General features: G+C 45.8%; 1 protein-coding gene across 1 annotated transcript; it reads right to left on the bottom strand.

The window, feature by feature from the left end:
• Positions 1 to 1,791: 1,791 nt before the first annotated feature.
• On the bottom strand, positions 1,792 to 19,913 carry ARL9 (ADP ribosylation factor like GTPase 9). The gene is made up of 4 exons (XM_060236937.1): positions 19,712 to 19,913; positions 12,961 to 13,129; positions 9,078 to 9,253; positions 1,792 to 4,285 (listed from the first exon to the last, which is right to left on the bottom strand). The coding sequence occupies exons 1-4, from the start codon at positions 19,892 to 19,894 to the stop codon at positions 4,106 to 4,108; spliced, it is 708 nt and encodes a 235-aa protein (XP_060092920.1). The 5' UTR covers positions 19,895 to 19,913; the 3' UTR covers positions 1,792 to 4,105.
• Between the last annotated feature and the right edge of the window lie 2,809 nt (positions 19,914 to 22,722).

Below are 22,722 nucleotides of genomic sequence, written 5' to 3'. Positions count from 1 at the left end.
CACACTATGGAGCCCTGTAGGGAATTATGGGAAAGCTTTCATAATCCAAGGTAGCTCACAGGTCTGTTATGAAGATAAAATGAGGAAGGCAAGAACTTAGCACAGCCTGTTGAGCTTCCTGGGAGAAGTGGGCAAAAATGTACCAAAATACACTGGAGAGGAGCTGTGTGTGGCATACAGGTCCCAGATTCAATCCCTGGCATCTCCAGTTCAGAGGACAAGGCAGTAAGTGATGTGAAAGACCTCAGCCTGAGATCCTACCAGTCTGAGTAGACAACACTGACCTTGATGGACCAAGGGTCTGATCCAGTATAAGGCATCATGATGCGCAGATCAAATCAAAGGCTCCTATTACTTTCAAGCATTGCTCACTAAAGCCCACTTCTCACCTGCTGCTCAGCCCAAGTTAGTGGCTTGCAATGGCCTTGTATTTTCATGTCCAAATTGGCATGCCCTGACACTCCCTAATGGTCAGCTATGAGCAGAATCGATTGGCCAAGCATTTGGTAGAATGTCCCATTGCAGGTACATGGCCTGATTTAAACATGCTGACAAGACATAAGAGAAGCCATGTTGGATCAGGCCAATGGCCCATCCAGTCTAACACTATGGGTCACACAGTGGCCAAAAAACCCAGCTGCCATCAGGAGGTCCATCAGGAGGCCCTCCCACTCTGCTCCCCCTAAGCACCAAGAATACAGAGCATCACAGCCCCAGACAGAGAGTTCCAACAATACGCTGTGGCTAATAGCCACTGATGGATCTCTGCTCCATATGTTTATCCAATCCCCTCTTGAAGCTGGCTATGCTTGTAGCTGCCGCTACCTCCCATGGCAGTGAATTCCACGTGTTAATCACCCTTTGGTACTTCCTTTTATCCGTTCTAACCCAACTGCTCAGCAATTTCATTGAGTGCCCACGAGTTCTTGTACTGTGAGAAAGGGAGAAAAGTACTTATTTTTCTACCTTCTCTATCCCTCTGAGACTTCACAGGGGAGTGGATGCTGGGCTGGCATGCCAATTAAGCGTGCACAGTGGCTTTGGAGCAGTAGCAGTCTTCACTGCATGTGTGTGAAGTTTGACGGAAAGTAATTACCAGCACATTTAACTCAGGTTGTGTGTCTGTGTGCATGTGCACACACGGGGGTTAACAGCTGGACATTTGATTGCTTCTGCCTGCTTGGGGGAGGGGGTGAACAAAGGGGGTGTAATGGAATAAAGGTTGAACCGTTTTATGACACTATCCTGGTTTTCTACCACCACTGAGTTTAGAGAGGAAGAGAATTCAAAATGCCAACCACAAGTGGTACAATCCAGGATAAAGAAAATAGCTCTAGTACTACAAGTAGAAGAAACAGAATTCCCTGTGTGCACATACGATATTGATTGTGCACACCTGCAAACCTCTTTAATCTCTGACACAAGAAGGCAAAGACATCCAAATCTTTCCTGTTGCCTGAATCTTGGGATACTGTCCCTTTCCAGCATAGTGCAGTGGTTAAGAACGGCAAGACTGTAATCTGGTTTGATTCCCCACTCCTGCTGGGTGACCTTGGACCAGTCACAGTTCTCTCAGACCTCCCTTAAATTTGTAAACCACTTTGAGATAAGGTAGAGAAAAAAGTAGGCTATAAAAACCTACTCTTCTGCCCTTCCTTCCTCCCTCCCTGAAGCCAAAAACTGCAGGTCTGCCTTTTGGGGGTAAGACCTTTCAGTCTTTTCATAGAAAGTCACTGGTAATCATAGTTGTTAAGATTCTATTATTGCAAAATTAACACCTGAACAGCATACTAAGAGAAAAATAATCTGATTTTATATAAAGGAACTGCTTTGGTATACAAGTGAGGGAAAAAAATCTTCCTAGAAAACTTCTGTACAGTTTTCAAAATTCAGAGGCAAATACAGAGATTTTCCTTCAACATTTGCAAGAGGTACAAGTCTGAAGCTGTTTTCCTTAAAGTTCGTACAATTTGAGCCATGCTAACATTACCCTGAGAATGTCATTAAGGGGCAGGTGGGCGGAGGAGGAAGGAGACAGATGTCTGATGTATTTTGCTATACCGATGCCTGCATCCTTGAGGCATTAGATGTAACATTTGTGGGAAGCCACTTCAACAACAGTGGCAGTCTTTGGAAGTGAGGGCAATGCTTCAAAACTGAGAAGCGGGAGAGGTGCCGTTTTTTTCTTGTGGGGAGGAGTGGGTCAAAGATGCATGGCCTCTTCCCATCAAACCGGGATCCTCCGTGCATGAAATCTCACTGAGCTCTGACTAGTAGATAAGTGGCCTTTCTTGCCCTGCCAAATGTAACTCAGAAGGGCACAGAAAGGCCTGGCTCAGGTGGGGACTCCTTATCCTGGTTCAGGGGAAGAAAATGGCCATGTAAAGAAAAGCAGGTTCCTTGGAGGTTCTTATGAGTTGCAGTTCTTTTTAGGCATTCTACCCAGTCCTTTTATGAAGGTGAAAAAAAAAGGGCTTTTTTTGTAGTAGGAACTCCTTTGCATATTAGGCCGCACCCCCTGATGTAGCCAATCCTCCTGGAGCTTACAGGGCTCTTAATACAGGTTCTACTGTAAGCTCTTGGAGGATTGGTCATATCAGGTGTGTGGCCTAATATGCAAAGGAGTTCCTGCTACCCCCCCCCCCCAAAAAAAAGCTCTGGAAAAAAAACTACTGGGGAGGGGGTCAGGGGTCCCTTACTCCTCCCCCACCAGACAATTTCCCCAGCCTTTGCCAAGATTCCTTGTGGGGAAAAGAAAAGAATATCCATTAGCTTTCCCCTCAGTAGCAAGGAGGTGGATTTTTAATAGGAAAAGTTCATGATAAGAAAGAGCTGGGAAGCCTCTTTCCCATCATATCACAGCCACATGTATAAAAAGGCAGGAAATGCCTCTCAAAATCACCACCTTTTATTAAGAATTACCCAAATGTTGCAAAATACTACTTACTGTGTGATTGTGCTCTTACCTGGGTGCACAAGTGGGACATTCATCCCTTTCAAGACTGACATGCAAACCAAAAGCCACTGTGCATCGTTTTTGGCTCATCAGGCCTTCTCCTCCCACCACGTGGATTCTTCCAGGCCCAGGTTTATCCAACTGAGGACTCATCCATGTGTGGCCAAACACTGCCCTCTAAACATACCATGGCAACCAGATGGTCTTGGGCTGTGACCATAAAGGGGTGAGCAAAAGCCACCCTCACTGTGGAATTAACAGCGGGTAGGGTGGAGATGCACAGGAATGGTGTCTATGCACAAACCCTGCACTTCTCGCTGGTGTCACCTTCACACACCCTTCCAGCTAGTCATGCTAGTGCAGAAGTCGGATGAGATTCCTCCAAGCAGCCTGGCAGGCTGTCTCACCTCACCCCCTCCAAAGTAAAAACACAGCTCAGTAAAGGGGGGGGGGGCTGTTAAAGGGCTGAAGGTGATGTTGCTGAGGAGGTGAAGCCCCACCCCCTCATCTTACTGCTGAGTACATCTTTCACCCAGAGGCTCTGCCTGTAGCTGGTGTGCCATTTCCTCCTTTAAGTTGGAGCAAAGGAGGTTTTCCACTGCTCTGGCTTGACAGGGAAAGCTCAGGGACAAGCCTGATTAAAAATATATATCTGTATACCTTAGGCAACAAAGGTCATGAAGATGTTCAAAAAATGCAGAGCTCTCCAGAGATATACGCAGCTAGAGGCTTTTGTTCCTTGGTTCCCAGCTCTACAATCTGAACAAAGTCACCCTCAGACATAAACTTGTATTGCTTTCCCACACGTTCACTCCTAAAACAGCACACAGCTCTGAATGAAACCCACAGCAGCTGCCTCTGAAAATGGCAGCAATGTTTGACACCTTGGGGTGGGATGTCCAACCGCTTGATCCGTGCCATTTCTCTCCACATGGTTTTAAAGACACACAAGCTACTTTCCCCAAAGATATTACAGTAAAAAGCAAACTCTCAAGGTCCTTTGCAACTTCGGCATCACCTCCATTGGAATCCCATACCTGAGGATCAACACTGCAAGGTTCAAATGCAAAGTAACGCTATGGGATGGTTGCAAGCTGCTTATTCGAGGGCCGCTCTAAGTCCCGTGGTGGTGCCGCGTTCCGGGACCAATCACATCGCTTCCGAGACCAGCCCTGCAATCAGTTCCCGTGTGTCCTTCATGCCGGCAGAGATTTCGGAGCCGTCTTCTGCTACGTGCGTGCCAATAAGGAATATCTTCCTCTCATCCCCGATGTCAGACAATGCCAATGCCTCATGAATGTCTGTGATGCAATATGCACCTTCGAGATCCTGTCCAAGAGAAAAAAGAAGAGCTACGTCACCCATCTGTTTTATTTTTATTAGAAGGAACGTCAGCCTGCCTGGAGTGCAGCCAGCAAAGGATGACCCTTACAAGGAATATATTCAAAAACAGGGATAAGTAATATCATGACAAAGGCCACACAGTAAAATGGATTTATGAAAGAAGTAACTGATTTAACTGGTTCTATTAATTGATTTAAGACTTTTCAATCAGGGCAATTTTTGAAGTGGCAGGTGGTGAGTATTATTGTTTTAGGGGAAGGGAAGCATCGCCTTTCAATGGAGGAAACAACTCATCTGAGAGGTATTTATTGTACAGCATTTTAAATCCAACGTTCTTCAGGGGCCTCAAGACAGATTACACGACACATCTCAAAACCACAATAAGTGAGAAGTTTATTGGCAGGGGCTGACCAGAAAAATGAGTGTTACAAGTAGCTAAGTTTATTTTCTCTGTAACTAAAATACAGGCCGAGATAATGTCTTGTGCTTAATTCACCACGATTCTAACCCTTAATGAACTACAATGAATGGTGTAGGCAAAGACACTCTCTAGGTGTTCAGTTAAGTGTCCCGACCTGGGTGACTCAGACTAGCCTGATCTTGTCAGATCTCAGAAACGAAGCAAGGTCAACCCAGGTCAATATTTGGTAGGGAGGCCACCAAGGAAGTCCAGGGTTGCTAGGCAGAGGCAGGCAACAGCAAATCACCTTTGTTACTTTCTTGTGTTAAAAACCCTACAACAGGAGTGTCAAACTCATTTGTTTTGAGGGCCAGATCTGGCATAAATGAGACCTGATCGGGCCAGGTTTATTTAAGATAGCAGAGATATAATTGCTATCTTTATTTAAGATAGAGATATAAACTTCAGGTAATAGATATATAAACTTTATAAAGATCACAGACAAACACAAAGAATTTTTTTTTTAAAAAACTTAAACTAAAACATGCTTAAAACATTAGCAGTCATTGGTCTTAAAAGTGCTTTCTTTGTATTTCTCCCGTGGGATCCGGGGAACTGGGCAAAAGAAACTCTGGCTTTTTCCCTCCCTCCCCAGGGGACCAGGAGGGAAAAGCCTTGCCTCAGTAGCTCTGCTGTGCGATTGAAAGAGCCTGGCAAAGCAACCTCTGCCTCCCCCCGCCCAAGGGAGGAGCCTCAGCCGATGGAGAACTTAGAGGTTTGGTTCTGTGGCTTCTGTGTGATTGACACTGTGTGATTGACAACAACTAATTGACACTGAGAATTTTTGGATGGAGCTAGAACGCATTTTGACAGACCGCTGGTTTTTATGTCCTATGTTTTATTAATTTATTGTTTTAACTGTTGCTATGTAATTGTTTTTAAGCTAAACCTATGTAAGCCGCCCTGATTCCACTTGCGGAGAGGGCGGGATATAAATGTAAAGTAATAAATAAATAAATAAATAAATAAAATAAGTTTTATGTGTTGTGAGCCGCCCTGAGCCACCTCGGTGGGAAGGGCGGGATATAAATTGAAATATAAATAAATAAATAAATTGAGCAAGCCTTGCAAAGCAAGCTGTTATGCAGAAGGAAGCAAGAGAGGGAGAAGGAAGGAGATGACAGCCAGTTGCTTGGGGGCCTGATAGGAGCCCTCCAAGGGCTTGATTTGGCCCACAGACCGCATGTTTTGACAACCCTGCCCTACGGGGTTGCATTTAATTACATATTGGTTCCTCCCACCCTGCTTCTGTATGGTTTGTGGACCATAATAAAGACTGACTGAGAATAAGCAAACCTTACGTTAATCCATCACTGACCACAGCACTAAGCAACAACAACACTTCTTATAAAAATGCCCTTCAAACCTCAGGTAAGCTGTTTCACCAAACAGGGTGTCACTTTCAGAATTATGTAACTATGACAAAGGGAGAGGCCACAGATATGCAAGTCCCAGGCCCTGGAGGGCTTCATAAAGCCATCATCTAGTACAGAACCAGGGAACCAACTGGCTGCCAAGAAAATAACTGCCAAATTGGTGTGACAAGATCAGCTTGTCTTGGACTTGGTAATCAATTCCTGTGTTTTGTGCCAGCTGAAGTTTCCAAACTGTCTTCAAGGGTAAACAACGCCATTACAAAGGATGGTGCCGGGACAGTCACATGGTTCCCTAGTTGCCAAATATCACAACACTTAAAGTTAGTGGTTGTAGAAGGTTTTAACTGCTTAGCATTGTACTGTTTTGTTTGTAATAATGGCCTATCGATGTTCTAAGAACAAAAGTGTCCTACTTTCTTCAGAACCAGAGGTTTTCTCCACAAGCAAGCTTAATCCTTTAATCAGTACGCAAAAACAATAAATGAAGACTTCATCAGGGGATAGTTCCAAAGAAATTATGATTGAAATGGGTTACTGTTTGTAGAAGGATGAACCTGGATTTACAGCTCTCTGACCCATATTTATATTTTATTTGAAGCATACATGACCTCTCGGCCACCCTAATGCTTAAACGTTTCTAATCCTGCTTGCTTAAAAGTTTGCAGGTTGCCTGAAGTCTAGAGTTTCTCCAGTCGGTTACAAGTACTAGTTGGATCCTTCTCTCATTTTGTGCATTTCTGTCCTGCCTTTCAACCTGCCGTAAGGAATCTGTTGCAGAAATGAAACATCCAGTTGTCTAAAATCAGAGACTGGCAAGCTGAGTGTGGTGTAGGGCTGGACCTGAAGAAAGGGAAGCCTGGATCCCAATCCTGCACGTTCAACAAACCTGCTGGGATATCCTTGGGCTTGTCACCCTCTCACATGCCAGAACTACCTTACAGAGATTTGTTATGGGGACAAAATCCACGGAGGCTATTCAAGATCTCCTTGTAGAAAGGACAAAATGCAAATAAAATCATCTTCAGCAGGCATCAAAGAGCATTAACTTGATTTCCATGAGCTGAAAGCTTTCAGCTTGGTGTAGTGGTTAAGAGCGGTAGACTCTAATCTGGATCACCGAGTTTGATTTCCCACTCCTCCATGTAAAAGCCAGCTGGGTGACCTTGGGCCACACAGTTCTCTCAGAGCTCTCTGAGCTGTGCCTACCTCACAAGGTGACTTATGAGAGGAAGGGAAGGTGATTGTAAGCCACTCTGAGACTCCTTAAGGTATAGAAAGCAAGGTATAAAACCAACTCTTCTTCAGCAGAGCACAAAGAACTAATTTGTCAACAGCAGCGAGCACACAACACATAGAGAACTGACTTGTGTCTCCTCTTGGTGAACGATTATGGGTTGGATGTCTAGGAATCTCCTGAGAAGTGAATCTGCACCTCTGACCCAGTTTGCAATACTTGCTGTACGGTTCTGTCTACCCAGGAAGCTGAGTGTGAAAGACAGGGCTTTTTTATGTGTGGAGGGAATAATTAATAATTATATTATGGCATTGTGTGTAGTATAGCCATGAGATCCTAAGGTTGTCTGGCAGCCAGAAGTTCCAGCTCTGTTAGCATAACGCACCACTAGGTGGCGAGCTAGACTTGTTTTCGAGGCAAGAGATGTTTCAGAGGTTGTTTGCTATTGCCTGCCTCTGCGTTATGACCCTGGTAGTCCCTGAAGTCACCCATTCAAATACTAGACAAGGCCAACCCTGCTTAACTTCCAAGATCTGATGAGATTGGGCTAGCCTAGGCTATCCAGGTCAGGGCAGAGAGGGAGAAGAAATAAAGGAGATTGATTCTTGTTTTAAAAACATTTATCATTCAGACAGGGTTTCCATGATCGCCATTTGTCCATCCCTAAGACCCTGTGCTCCAAATGTCTCCAACCCAATATGTGTTGTGCAGATTATAGCTGCTGAGGGGTGGGTGGGAGAGGAGATGATATTGTAGTTGTAACCAGTGTTCCCTTTAAACTGAGTTAGTGTGAGCTAGCTCACAGATTTTTAGTCTCCGGCTCATACATTTTTGTCTTAGCTCAGGAAAAATGGCCCCAGAGTAAACTAATTGATGCAGCAGCTCACAAAGCAGAGTTTTTGCTCACAAGACTCCACAGCTTAGCGGGAGTATTGGTCGTAACTCCTATGTTGGCTGGGGGCTGGACTAGATGACCCCGATGATCCCTTCCAACTCCAAGATTAAATAAATCAAATATGATACGCAGAGCTTCACTCTAGGTTGCCAATTATACCAAACTACTTTTAGGCAACTGGCTGTGAATCAGTTATGAATATGTTGTTTCACATAGTGACCATGATGCTACAGAAAGCTGCAAAGTGCAAAAGGCTGCTGTGCCATCCTGGGCGTGAATATAAGACAAGGGTGGTCACACTGTGGTTCGGGAGACACATATGGCTCTTTCACACATACTGTGTGGCTCTCCAAGGCCCACCACCTAGTCAGCTGGTTTGGAGAAGGCATTTGTTTCTTTAAATCACTTCTCTAAGCCGGCAGCCAGCAGCTTGGAGGATGCTTTTAGAGTTAAAGTTACTTTCTTTTCACCTCTCCCTCCCTCCTTCATCTGTTTGTCTTCCTTCCTTGTCTTCCGGCTCTCAAACATCATATTTATGTCTTGCAGCTCTCAAACATCTGACATTTATTCCATGTGGATCTTGCGTTAAGCAAGTCTGGCCACCCCGATATAGGACTTATTCCCTTCCTGCTCGGGAATAGTCAAAGATCAAGCACAAAACTAAACATCTTTAGAAGCGGATACCAGCAATGGAGAAGTACAACCTACAAAACGTCAGCTCAGGAGCTGCCTCCTTAAAAACGGAGACACGTCCCCCCCTTTCCAGTTACAAAACCCAGACTTCTACCCTGAATTCCAGAGGCCACAATTACCTGCTTATTGGCAAGGATCATTACAGGCAAGGTCGAGTTATTCTGGACCAGCTGATGAAGCAGTTTCTTTGCAACAGGCAAGCGCTTGTGATCGGCTGAATCCACGACGTATATCAGCAGCAGGACTCGTGAGAGGTACATTTTCCAGTAGCCTCGCAGGGTCTCGCTGCCCCCGACTGTAAGACAAACGGCAAATGGGCAAAATTGTCTGCTATGCTCCCCCCATCGCTCAACAGCATTTCTTCCCTGCTGGTAGTCCAGGACAGCTGTTTTCAGACTGTGTTTTTAGGATCTTGCCAGGTCGAGGGAAACTTGCGAAGCAGGGAGATCCCAAACGTTTTCAGCCAGCAGGCACCTTTGGAATTCTGACACGGGAGGGTGGGCACAGGTACCAAATGTTGCCATTCCATATTGCCCTGGTAATACAGGGCAAGCTTTCTTTCAGGGCGTCAAAAAGACTTTAAAGCCAAAGTCTTCCTTAAAGGGGAGGAACAAAGTAGGAGTCAAGTTGCACCTTTAAGACCAACAAAGTTGGTGTAGTGGTTAAGTGCGCAGACTCTTATCTGGGAGAACCGGGTTTGATTCCCCACTCCTCCACTTGCACCTGCTGGAATGGCCTTGGGTCAGCCGTAGCTATGGCAGAGGTTGTCCTTGAAAGGGCAGCTGCTGTGAGAGCCCTCTCCAGCCCCACCCACCTCACAGGGTGTCTGTTGTGGGGGAGGAAGGTAAAGGAGATTGTGAGCCACTCTGAGACTCTGTCCTTGGAAGGGCAGCTGCTGGGAGAGCCCTCTCCAGCCCCACCCACCTCACAGGGTGTCTGTTGTGGGGGAGGAAGGTAAAGGAGATTGTGAGCCGCTCTGAGACTCTGTCCTTGGAAGGGCAGCTGCTGGGAGAGCCCTCTCCAGCCCCACCCACCTCACAGGGTGTCTGTTGTGGGGGAGGAAGGTAAAGGAGATTGTGAGCCGCTCTGAGACTCTGTCCTTGGAAGGGCAGCTGCTGGGAGAGCCCTCTCCAGCCCCACCCACCTCACAGGGTGTCTGTTGTGGGGGAGGAAGGTAAAGGAGATTGTGAGCCGCTCTGAGACTCTTCAGAGTGGAGGGCGGGATATAAATCCAATATCATCATCATCTTCTTATTCAGAATGTAAGCTTTTATATGCATGCATACTTCTTCAGATGAGGGGATAGGGTACAGTGGGCTGAAATACATGTAGTTGGTGCGTTAAGAGTTTAAACTGATACAAAGTTAGAATCAGATAGCGAAATAGGGTAATAAATTGAAAGACCATTTTGTCTGGATAGCAATAAAAGGTAAACTCTATCCCCTCTTCTGAAGAAGTATGCATGCATACGACAAGCTTACATTCTGAATAAAACTTTGTTGGTCTTAAAGATGCAACTGGACTCCTACTTTGTTCTGCTGCTTCAGACCAACACAGCTGCACACTTGGATCTATCTTAAAGGGGAGGAGAGAACAAGCTGGTCAAAAACAAACCCACAAAAGGATGAAGTGTGAATCCTCACACTCGAGGGTCTGCTACCACTACTCCCCTTGACTATCCTGTCAGCCAATGACCAGGGGACTAAGTCTCTAGGCCTCCCAAGTCTAAGATCATGAAGTCAACCCTGCACAGAAAGGATGCTTACAAGGTGCATTCCAGAAAACAGTTATTCTGGTAGCTGTAGCAAGTATGGCCTAAAGTACTGGATTCAGATTGAAGCCCTGGAACCCTACAAAATATTATCAAGTTACTTATTAAATGATCATGCAGGAATATGCAATAAAAAAGCAGTGAACAGTTAGGAAAAACAAGGCAAGTATCTAACCTAAGCACATTCACAAGCACTGGCTCAAGATCCAGATGTTACCCACTAAGCACATTCACAAGCACTGGTTCAAGATCCAGACGTCACCTGGCAAGACTAAGTCCAATAGGGTTTCAGAGTTCAAGACAAGAGCTCCAGCCAGCATGGCTCACCCAGAACTGTGTCCCAAAGTCAGGTGCATTCCAGTCAACGGGCAGAAACGAAAGAATTTTTCTTTATCCCCAATGACTCTAGTTACCCAGTCAAGTGTATGGCCAATGATGTAACTTAGCCAATCTACTGTGTTGCTAACAGAACGACTCAACCGATTGGGTGAGTTGCTTTAATGAGACCATATACTCTGCAGCTGTATAGGACCTAATCAAGCAAGCACCTTCCCCCACCCATGGGTCTATGCACTAACAATATGGAATGCATAGCCAAATTCCCTCTAAATTCTTTGGCCTTGAAACTAGCGGGCCTACTGGTCGGACAGGCACCCGTGTTGCCTCTCATTCCCCTTATCTCACTCTCTGAAGCTACAAGCAGCTTGGCCTTAATTCTCAGAGACAGTCGCCTCCATGGTTTTTCCTTAGGTCTCATCTCATTGTTTGAATTGACAAGCAACTGCTCAAAGGGACTGGTCTCTTGATACAGGATTACGTGTCTGTCCTGACTGAACTTCTTGAAGAAACTAAAGTGTTAGAAGGAGCCTTACAAGACATTTAGTCCAATCCCTCTTGGTAGGAAATCCAAAGTGAGAGTATCTCCTATGGATGGCTATTCAGGCCTCTGCTTAAAGGGCTCTAGGAAGGAGACCCCCTCCCTTCTACATACCCAGTAATTAGTTTCACTCCTGAAGTACCCTCAACATTTGGAAAGCTTTTCTAATTTTCATGCGAAATCCATCCTCCTGCAGCTTAAGCCCAATTGATCTAGTCCTAGCCTTGATGGCAGCAGAGAACAAGTCTTTCCTCTTCCACATCACAGCCTGTCAAGTATTTCAAAAACGCAGTCCTGTTTCCCCTCGTTCTTCTTTTCTCCAGGCTGAATATAATGAGTTCCATGAATGTTTCCTTGCGGGACTTGCTCCACAGACTCCTGACTATTTTCGTTACCCTCCTTTGAGCCCATTCCAATTTGCTTCTGCCTTTCTTAAAGTGTGGCACCCAGAACTTGGCATAGTACTCAAGAGGAGGAGGAGGAGAGTTGGATTTATACCCTGCCTTTCACTTGGAGTCTAAGAGCAGCTTACAGTCTCCTTCCCTTCCTTTTCCCACAACAGACACCCTGTGAGGGAGAGGGGGCTGAGAGAGCTTTGAGAGAACAGCTCTGAGAGAACTGTGGCTGGTCCAAGGTCACTCAGCAGCTGCCTGTGGAAGAGGAGTGGGGAATCAAACCCAGTCGCCAGATTAGAGCCCATAGCTCTTAGCCACTACACCAAACTGGTTCTTCTTAACCACTACACCAAACCTGGAGCCCATGGGTGCCATGGTGCCTGCCGACACCTTTCTTGGTGCCCATTAAATGTTTTTAGAAAGTAGGTTGGTCTGGGTGGGGCTCCCACACAGCAGAGCATTTGATTTACCACTGAAGACCTGACAGAAGCTAATGAAAATACTATTGTTTCAGTGGCAGCTGTGTCTGTGTTATTTTTACTTTACCTCCCTTCTCCCCTGCACTTCACCTTCCTGTGTGTGGCCTCACCTCCTGGGACATCAGTTTATAACTGGCTCCACTCCTGCAGTAGCCATTTTGTGGTTGTGCCCACCACCCTGTGCCAGAATTCCAAAGGCAGGCTTGAAAAGGTTGGGGACCCCTGAATGAGGGGCTTTATCAGGTCAGACCTGCCCACCCATGATATACAGCCACTGCTCTTCACCATCCATGCCTTCTGGAAGGCAACAAGCATGCTCAGTCTTCTTAAAAAAATAAAAGTACACAACATTTATTTCTGTCCCCAACTATGGAGAAATTCTACCTTGTTTGCAGGTGACCCCATTGCACTGTCCTCCTGGGGGACAAAGGACTACCCAGTTTGCTATTCGAAGAGATGGAGGAGAGACAGAACACTCACTTTCTAGGAATTCCATCTTGGAGTCCTCTGTGCTGACACAGACTGCATTGAAGCCTTCCGTGGGAGTCGTGCTGTGCTTCACTTGGTTAGCTGTTAGTGAGTGGAGAATGCTGGTTTTCCCAGCTCCGTCCAAACCCAGAACCAGGATCTGCTTGCTTTGGGGCTTTTCCTGCAACATAGAAAGCAAAACACACTAATGAAGACATAACATGTTTATGTATATAATAATTGTTTAGATTTTTAACTATAAATTATGAAATGTTAATTTTAATGCTTAATTTTATATTTTATGTTAGTTTTACATGTTGTAAGCCGCCCTGAGCCACCTAGTGGGAAGGGTGGGATATAAATCTTAGATAAAATAAATAAATAACAATGCCTGAGCTAAAAACCTGTAAGGAACGATTTTTATACCTATACCTGGCCTGTGGGCCACCAATCAATCATGTCTGTTCTAAACCACAGTTTGCTCATGTTTAATTCTGGCTTGCTTCCCACCCATCCCAAGGATTACAGATTACAAACAGTAACTTGTCATATATTACCATCTTCCTTTAAGAACTACATGGACCCACCAGAGAGTTTCACATTTCACACAGCACACTTTTGTGACCTCTCTGGCAAGCAAACAAGTTTGGGTTTAAAAGAACCCCCCCCCCTTCACATACGCACATATCTTGGCACACCTTAAAAATTAGGATCCAACAAGTTTGTGTTTAAAAGAACAACCCCCCTCACATTCACACACATCTTGGCACACCTTAAAAATTAGGATCAGTCAAAACTCATTTTCTTTGCTGCAAGAAAGTAACACAAGTTAATTCTCTGGTTTTAGAACATTTAAATGCTATCTAGGATTCTGGCAAGCAATCAATCATAAAAAGCTGATAAATCCAAGTTTTAAATGCACTCTAGAGAAATTCTGCTCAGAGGTTTGGAGCCATGCTTTCTGAGCTATGTTGATCCTTCCAGGGGTCAGCTAGCCTCATGAATGGCAATGGGATGCTTCTGTTTTGTTTACATTTTCTGTGTGTGTGTATGTGTTTCCATGCCATCTGGCGTCTCCTACTGGGTCATGGAGGACGTTCAGAGAAGTGGCTTGATTGCTTGCCTCCGCCTCCCGCCTCTGGTATTCTAGGGAGGTTTCCCATCCAACTACTTGCCAGGGTCGGCTCTGCTTAGCTTCCGAGTTCAGACAAGATTGGGCTTACCTGGGCTATCCAGGTCAGGGCATTACTGCCAATGGAGTGGATGCACATTAAGTGTCCCACTAATGCAAGGAGAGAGGCAATGTCTGCCGAGTCCCACTTCCCACTGCAGCCCCCATTCCAGAGGGTTCCTCTGCCCCACAGCACCTCCCAATGAGACAGTTAATAAAACTATACTTACGGAACGATCAGTATGTCTATACTGTTGCTGTGTTTGTGTGTTTTTCCCCCTGAATTGCTGAAATATTTTAAATGCGGTTTTAATGTGTTTTTAAAAACGATTCGCTGCCTTGGGGATTCTATTTGGGTGGACAGGTGGCAAAGAAATGTTTTAAATAAATGCTCAGAAGTAAATTTTATGTTATTCAGTGGGGCCTTCTCTAGGCATCTTTAGAACTGTAGCCTGAATCCTGAATGCGCATTCTGTTAGCTGCGTGTGTGCATTAAATGCCATCAAGTTGCTTTTGACTTACGGCAGCCCAACGAATTAATGTCTTCCAAAATGTCCTGTCATTAACAGCCTTGCTCAGGTCTTGCAAACTGAGGGCTGCGGCTTCCTTGATTGGGTCAATCCAGGGGTGGCCAAGCTTGCTTAACGTAAGAGCCACACAGAATAAACGTCAGCTGTTTGAGAGCTGCAAGACGTGAACGGCAGATGTTGGAAGAAAAGAAGGCAGGTAGGCAGGCAAATAGATGGGGAGGGAGAGGTGGGATGAAAGCAACTTTAACTTTAAATGCATTCTCCAAACTGCCAGCTGGCTTGGCGAAGTGATTTAAAAGAGACAAATGACTTCTCCAAGCCAGCCAATGGTGAAGTAGGGGCTTTGAGAGCCGCACAATATGTATGAAAGAGCCACAAGTGGCTCCTGAGCCACAGTTTGGCCACCCCTGGGTCAATCCATCTCCGCTGCCTTCAACTTTCCTTAGCATGATTGTCTTTTCCAGTGACTTCTCGTCTTCTCAGAATGTGACCAAAGTACAATAGCCTCACTTTAGTCTTTTTAGCTTCTAGGAAGAGTTCAGGCTTCGGGTTCTGTTAGACGAGCTCCTTAATCCATTCCTAAGAACACCAGACTTAGAAGCAGGAAGGACAAACCAGCAAGCAACTGCTAAAGAAACAGACAGTGCAAAGTTGCTTATACTAAGTCTGTTGTGTGTTCAGTCTTGAGTTAATTCCTGTACTTCTGCTAAGGAAAACAGAGGCAGAAAAGCTTCTATTCTAATCTGTCCCGACATTAATAGGATTCCACCCTGCCTCTGTCGTCTAATCCGTCCCTGGCCTCAAAATACCAAGAGTCGCCAGAGGGAGACTCCCTGCTTTGGATGGGTCTGCAGAGAAGATGTGGGTGACTCAGTGTAGGAGAGATCTGGGAGATAAATGACAAAAGAAATGACTCTGCGGCATTAAAAACAAAAAGGACTTTGGTAGCTCCAGAAGATTTATTGTGGCATATATTTCTACAGCAGGGATGGGCAAATACCCAGGTAGCAGATTACCAGAGCACCTAGAAATTTCATTGCAGAGCCTAGCCTTTTCAACGATTTTTTTTGGGGTAGAATTTCTTGGCAATCCTCAAGGGAAGTACACTGGAATGTGTTCTGTTGTATGGGATCCAATCAAGCATGCATCGAGTTCCTGCCATTTCTTGTTTACACGCAAATTTCAATTTGCACCATTCAGCAGCAGAGGATGAATTCATTTCTTAACCATCTGATTGCTGCAATGGTCCCAATATTTAATTAAATGGAGCCCTTTAAAGCAATAATGACATTATGAGGAATAGGAGGAAAGCTGGAGATTAGGTTTTTGTTGTGTATGCATATACTGTAAAATTTTTGCTATTGTATTAATAGCATTGAGAGAAACCACAAAAAAGAGGTTAGCATTAGGTTTTGTGGTGGCATAGTCATGAAACATGTTCATTGAAACAGGATATGCCAAAAGGCTGAAAAATTAGCTTGGGTCCTAAATTTTGGGCTGGCTCCAAAGAAAATTAGAAACTAATAGGAGCTTTTCCACTTGTTTGCCCTCCAGTGTGATATATGCAACCCTTCCATTTACAAGACTCTTCTGCTGGAAGGCCAATGGGACAGTCTGTATGCACAAGAACACACACACACACCTAGTCATGATATCAAAAGTGGCACCTCTCAGGAAACAGTGGGAAAATATTTCAGCCTACCAGGTCAATCTGCCACCAACCTGGAAATCATTCTCATACTATTACTTATTTTTCATCATAAGAACTTTCAAAAGGAGGATACAAATGTGGAATGGCTAAATTTGACTTCAATCAAGATAATGGTTTAATTGTCACACTACCAGTGCTAAATTACCTTAGTAAGTCTAGGCAGACTGTATTACCATAAATATCAGTGTACTTCTTGTGTTTCACAAAGTCGAATCTTGGGGGGGGGGGTGCAGAGGGGGGGTGCTTGCCGGGGTGCCACCGGAGGGGGGGGGCACCAAATTGGGTATGGAGTCCATTCTATTCTGTGCGCCCATAAGGTAGAATGGGCCCATAAGGGGGTGCCATTTTTTAATTTCCCCTCCTCAAAAAAAAAATATGTAGATCTGGTCCTGGCGTTTCATTGCCTTTCAACTCTACTGTTCATCGGCTTTCTTTCCCCATGCCTGTGTGTCTGCCAGCTAAGGAAATCCTTCATGCATCTAAGGAAGTGGCTCTAGTCCATTAAGAGTTATGCAGTAATAAACCTATTAGTCTTTAAAGTGCAACACTTGGAGATGCCAACCTCCAGATGGAGCCTGGGGATTTCCTCGAGACTACAGAGGTTAGTTCCTCTGGAGAAAATGGCTGTTTTGGATGGTGGACTCTAAAGCACTGTACCCTACTGAGGTACTTGTCCTCTACAGTCTCCATCCCTAAATCTCCAGAAGTTTCCAGGGGCCAAGGGGGACCTGGCAAGGCAACCACCACTCATGATAGTTAAAAACAGCCAAGAGTTTGGAGAATAGAAAGGCTGTCCAGTCAAGTGTGTGTGCCCACAGGGGGATTTACAAACTTGTTTTGCAACTGAGTCCACCAAAAGCTCATTAATCCATCTGCTCACATATGCCTTTGTTAGTCATTAGGTGCACCTTATGGTCTTGGGGCGCGGATCAATTATTTTCTAGTGTACAAATAGTTCTGCATCTGGTTCCCTCCAGCAAACTGTTGGCACTTGTTATGGTTAGCATAATGAGTGGAAATTTACATGCCCAGTTTATGACATAGGATTTCTTTCTTTGGCCTCTTGATGCGTGAATTTCAACATTCAGCCCCCACTGGGAGAGCCACATTTTTGGAACCCAGAAAACAGTCACTGAAACTGCAGGGAGACTCATCTACATGTTCAGTGTGCATCGCTGGGTTTGAGAAAGCATCTGTGGAGAAGTCAGGCTTTCTTCCTAGCTTAAATCCAACAACTAATTAACGAAGTTTAATTCTGGGTGTAAACTTTTGGGTGCATGCACACTTCTTCAGATATGAATTGATATCTGAAGAAGTGTGTGCATGCACCTAAAAGCTTCTACCCCAAATTAAACTGAGTTGGTCTTAAACATGCCACTGGATTATTGTTCTGTTGCTTCAGACCAACATGGCTACTCACCTGAACCTTTCTGCACATGACTTTCTGCACAAAGCATTGTCTACTCAGACAGGCAGCAGCAATCTAAGGTCTCAGGATAAGATCTTTCAACTCACCTCCTATGTGATCCTTTTAACTGAAGATGCTAGGGATTGAACCTGTAACCTTTCACATGCTGAGCAGACGCTCTGCCAGTGAGCCATAGCCTTTCCCCTTTAATCTTAAAAATGAATCTTTATACTTGAATCTGTCTTCCTAGCTGCTTTTGTTAGATGCACTGATTTCAGCAGGGCTGACTTTAAAGGAAGTATAGGTTACTCTCATGTAGCCAAACTCCATACATGTTTATTCAGATGCAAATCACACCGGATTAAAGGAAGCTTATCTCCTAGGCATGTTTATTTTGGATGACTTCCCTAAATATTACGAGTGAGATTTTCAAACTTCCATAATATCCAGAATATGCCAACTTCCTTCATTTGCTATTTACCATTTCCTCTTTCCCACTGGGGTACAGCTGGTGAGTTACCTGGACATTCACCCACTAAAGCACAAGATACTTATTTTACCTTTCAAAACCACAGCTTGACACTTCTTTGTTTGAGGTTGGGGAATCGCAGTAATGAAACCCTTCTGTAGAACTGCAAAAGTAACGCACTCTGCCCCCCACCCCAGAAGGGCAGGATAAATAAAACTTTGTTTTTAATCCGCCAGAAATTAAAACTCCATATATTCCTTATCTGCATGAGAATAACTGCCCTGTAGGGTTTCATCATCTCTCTCGGCCTTCCTAAAGCATCTCAACTGTATTGCTTCAGACAGCAGGTGGGAGCCTCATCTAATGGAGTGTTGCCTAAAAGGGCAGGGAGTGGGGAAATACCCACACATAGAAAACCAACATATAAGGGAGAAGGTTAGGCCGGGCCATTTTCCCCTTACACACCAGCTTTCTATTTGCATGATTTTTTAAAAAACAACAACACATTTTTATTCCACCCTTCCATCAAGGCGCTCAAGGGAGGCTTCCTCTCCACCATTATATCCTCATAGCAACCCTGCAAGGTAGGGTATGCTCAGGTATGGAATTCTAGCAGGAGTTCCTTTGCATTTTAGGCCACACCCCACTGATGTAGCCAATCTTCCAAGAACTTACAAAAAAGAGCCTTGTAAGCTCTTGGATGCTTGGCTACATCAGGGTGTGTGTGACCTAATATGCAAAGGAGCTCCTGCTAGAATTTCACCCCTGGGTATGCTCTTCCAATAGACCAAGGGTGGCCAAACTTGCTTAATGTAAGAGCTGCATAGAATAAATGTCAGCTTTTTTGAGAGCCACAAGACATGAACGTCAGATGTTTGAGAGGGAAGGAGAGATGGAAAGAAAGCAACTTTAACTTTAAATGCCTTCTCTAAGCTGCTGGCTGGCTTGCAGAATGGATTTAAAGAGAGGCTTCTTCAAGCTGGCCAATTTGGGGGGGGGGTGCTCCAAGAGCCACAAAATATATGTGAACGAGCCTCAACTTGGCCACCCTTGCGTTAGACCAAGGGCACCCAGTCAGGTTTACAGCTGGGATTGGGATGGGATTTAAACCTGTTATCCGTACACCACTTTGGAGAGGGACGAGATCAGTTAAAAGAAGCCCCGCCTGACCTGCACGCTGCACGTATTTACCATAAATGGAGACGGATATTTTATTGCACGCGAAGAAGGCTGCGGGTCGAAAACCGAAATGTAGAAAAAGGCTTGTTAGTTTTTAAAGGGAAGGAATCGTCTCTATTTTCACTGGGATGGCGTCCCGCGTGTGTGCTGCTGGGCATCCACGCGTAAAGGAGGAAAGGGCAGCTATCTAGGCCAATCGCGAAGAGCTTTGGTGTGCTCTGGGGCCAAACCCAGAGGCCCTTCCGTACCAAGCCCTTTCCCGCAAGCCCAAACGCGCCCATCCCCACCCGCATACCTCTTCTTCCGGGGGTGGCTCCACATAGGCGAGGGGGGCGCGTTCCGGCGAGGGCTCCCGCAGTGGTGGGGAGTCGGCCGAAGCTTTGGGGGCCCAAAAGTTCCTCCAGACGACGTAGGCCACCCCGCCGGTGACAGCTACGGCCGTGCCCACCAGCGCCAAGTGCCGCAAGTTGCCCGCCATGGCCGAGGGAGGAAGGGAGGGGCGGCCAGGGCGCGCCCGTCGGCGCTGACCGCCTAGCCCAAGAAAGGGCAAGGCGAGGCGGGAGCGGAGGCCGGCGACGGCCCCTCCTCCCCGGCCCGGCGTCCCTGAAGCGCGCTCAGGCCCGCCTCCGCTCCGCCTCTGCGCCCTCCTGCGCGCACGGCTGACTTCTCCATATCCAGGCCGCGGGTGTAGGTGCAGTCGGCCAGCTCAGAAGGAAGGCTCAGGTCTTCCAGGGCTCGGATTATCGTGCAAAAGAAGCATAAGAATCCAGCGTCTGTCAAGCGGCATCCCAGCCTCAGCTTTTTTGCATTGTCTACTCAGTTACATGACCCCTTCTGGGATTCCCGCGCAAAATGTCGCAGCGCAGGCGAGGCGCCAAATTAGCGTCTCTCGGCTATGGCGCTTCTGAAACTCCCTGCGTAACGCTGCCCAAAAATCCCGCCTGCCGCCGGACGGGGAGCCTTGGGTGGCTTGCAGCCGAGCCGAGCGCGCTGGCCTGGATCGTGCGTAAAAAGGGGACTTGCCCTACTGGCCCGTCCTATCTTGGGACCGAAGCCTCTTCGAAGTCCGTTGACAGGATAGGGCCCGCCTCAGGCCCCTAGCGAGGCAAAATGGCCGCCGGGACCGGACTAGAGTAATTATAAGGCCAAGTAAGCACTGGCCGATGGGCCCCCACGCCCCCTCCCCCGCTTCCCCCCTGCTTGCAGCAGCCCCCCCAGCCAGCTTTTGAGAAGGCGCCCGCATGGCATGCTGCAGCAGGAGCTGCAGGCGGTGCAACTCAGATAATTTGCAAGGGGCCTCTCCAAATTTTGACTGCCTAGGGTCCTCCACAGGGTTTAATCTGGCCCTGCGCGGGGAGCTTTCACCTCAGCTGCTGAGATGCATAGCCTGCGAAAGAAATCTAGATTTTGAGTCAGGGTTGGCAGCTCTAGACTTAGGAGTTTTTAAACTCAGTTGAGGATACTCAGTTGAGGATAGGACTATATTAAGAAAAAGTAATGAAGGCTACGTTGGGTGCGCTTCAAGCCTGCAGACCTGTCTATTTCTGTACAGCAAGGAAGTAGTAAACCCACACTGCCACAATAGTTGTTGCAAAGAGCACTGCTCTCCTGTAAAGGGAAGACTCAGAAACATACAAGCAGCATGTCAGGGTTAGAGAGCTGCCTTGAAATGCTACATTTCTGCTTGCAGGGAATGAAGTCATAAGAACTGGAAGTCTGAAGTTGCAAAGGTCAGAAGCAGGAAGCCTGATGAGAGGCTGCTGCCAGGAAATTGACTATTCATAGTCCCCCAGCCCCTTTTAATGGCACAAACAGGGTGGCTGTGATGCAGAGGGCGTTGCTTTAAATCCTTTTTGGCAACAAGAGCCATTTCCCTCATCTTCGTGGCCTCCCTGTCGGTGCTATTTTCTTGTTGGGAGATACATAGATTTTTAAATGCTTCACACACCTCACAACAGCCCTGTAAGGCAAGCCAGTCTCATGTTGCAGGTGGTCAGTCTAAGGATGAGTAAGGGAATTTAGAGCCTTCCCAGGTCACGGTTCTCCTCACCTCAAAAGCTTACGCCACATTAAATTTGTCATAGCCAGCTGTATCTCTCACATACCACCAGTAAGGCCAAATCTGATTTGATGGTAAGGCTGCATTGCTAGCTTGCGTGTATTAGCCTGGAACAAATGCTCTGAAAGAACTTGAAAACTAAAGACAAATCAAGAGAACCACTGTGGTTGACCCAGGTTCATATTCCCTCTCCCATGAAAGCTCACTGGGTGACTTTGGGCTAATCAGATGCTCTCAGGCTAACCCACTTTACAGGGTTGTTGTGAGGATAAAATGAAAAGAATTATGTAAGCCCGCTTTGGGTCTCCACTGGGGAGAAAGATGTGATGAAAGCAAAAAAAGAAGGGGTTTTCAATAATCTATTTTTTCCAAGCTCGAATTCAGAACTGCTGTTTAGTAAGCTCAGTTTCTTCATTTTCACTCTAGGAGGCAAAGCCTTGAGGGACATATTCCTGAAAACATTGGAGGGAAGCGTTGGGTGAAAATAGCTCTTCTTTTTTCTACTTCTGTTGAATATGGGTACTTTAAAGTAATTTTCCAAGCTCAGTCATACTTGTAATACAAAATTGAAACGGCATGTTACATTTCTTCATAACAGACTGATTCTTCAGCAATGTCCATTGCTTACAGGTATAAAATGTGTATTTATTTACTGCATTACTATAGCACTTATCCTCACTGCTTGAAAGGGGTTTATAGTAAAAACACTAGTTCATGTTTATAAATCAGTAACAGGTTATATTGTGAGATCTGTTGCTAGAGAGATTCTGATCACAGTATGTGACCATTTCTTTTCTTCCAAGCACCTGTTGGCATCCACATTTCAGGAAAAGAAGTTTTCACAGGTTTATGTGGGAAAATAAATTATTTTTTTGTTTTAGCAAGTCCAGCTCCAGCAGTTTTTATCTTTACATGACTGCTTGCATGCACATAGCGAAGACAGAACAAAGGCCAGCCACTGGCATGCAAACTGGAAACTACCCATTTTGCACCTAAAGTTGACTTGTTTATACCAATGCTTTTGTCATGCGCATACACACATGTATTCTCCATCTGGATTGTCTGCCTGTTCTTTGAAACTTACCAGCCTGCCCGTCAAGTAGAATTGTCCAAGCTTTGAACCCCATTTTGTGGCGCAAGGTGCATAAGCCAGAGAAAATGGCTTTTTCAACAGCGATGCCTTATTTATGGTGCACTCTTCCTATCAGTGTCAGCCTAGGGACCAACTTGTCTGTTCAGCGGCAAGT

The sequence above is a fragment of the Heteronotia binoei genome, chromosome 4, assembly GCF_032191835.1.
Source record: "Heteronotia binoei isolate CCM8104 ecotype False Entrance Well chromosome 4, APGP_CSIRO_Hbin_v1, whole genome shotgun sequence".
NCBI classification, from domain to species: domain Eukaryota; kingdom Metazoa; phylum Chordata; class Lepidosauria; order Squamata; family Gekkonidae; genus Heteronotia; species Heteronotia binoei.
Note: the sequence above shows the minus strand (reverse complement) of the source record. Positions and strands in the feature narration are given on the sequence as shown.

Bases quoted from the DNA above. Each gene is read 5' to 3' on its own strand.
- ARL9 (XM_060236937.1), bottom strand. From the start codon at position 19,894: ATGGCGGGCAACTTGCGGCACTTGGCGCTGGTGGGCACGGCCGTAGCT. The intron at 9,254-12,960 runs GTGAGTGTTCTG...TTTGTCTTACAG, and splicing joins CAAGATGGAATTCCTAGAAA to TCGGGGGCAGCGAGACCCTG. The intron at 4,286-9,077 runs GTAATTGTGGCC...TCTCTTGGACAG, and splicing joins TGATCCTTGCCAATAAGCAG to GATCTCGAAGGTGCATATTG.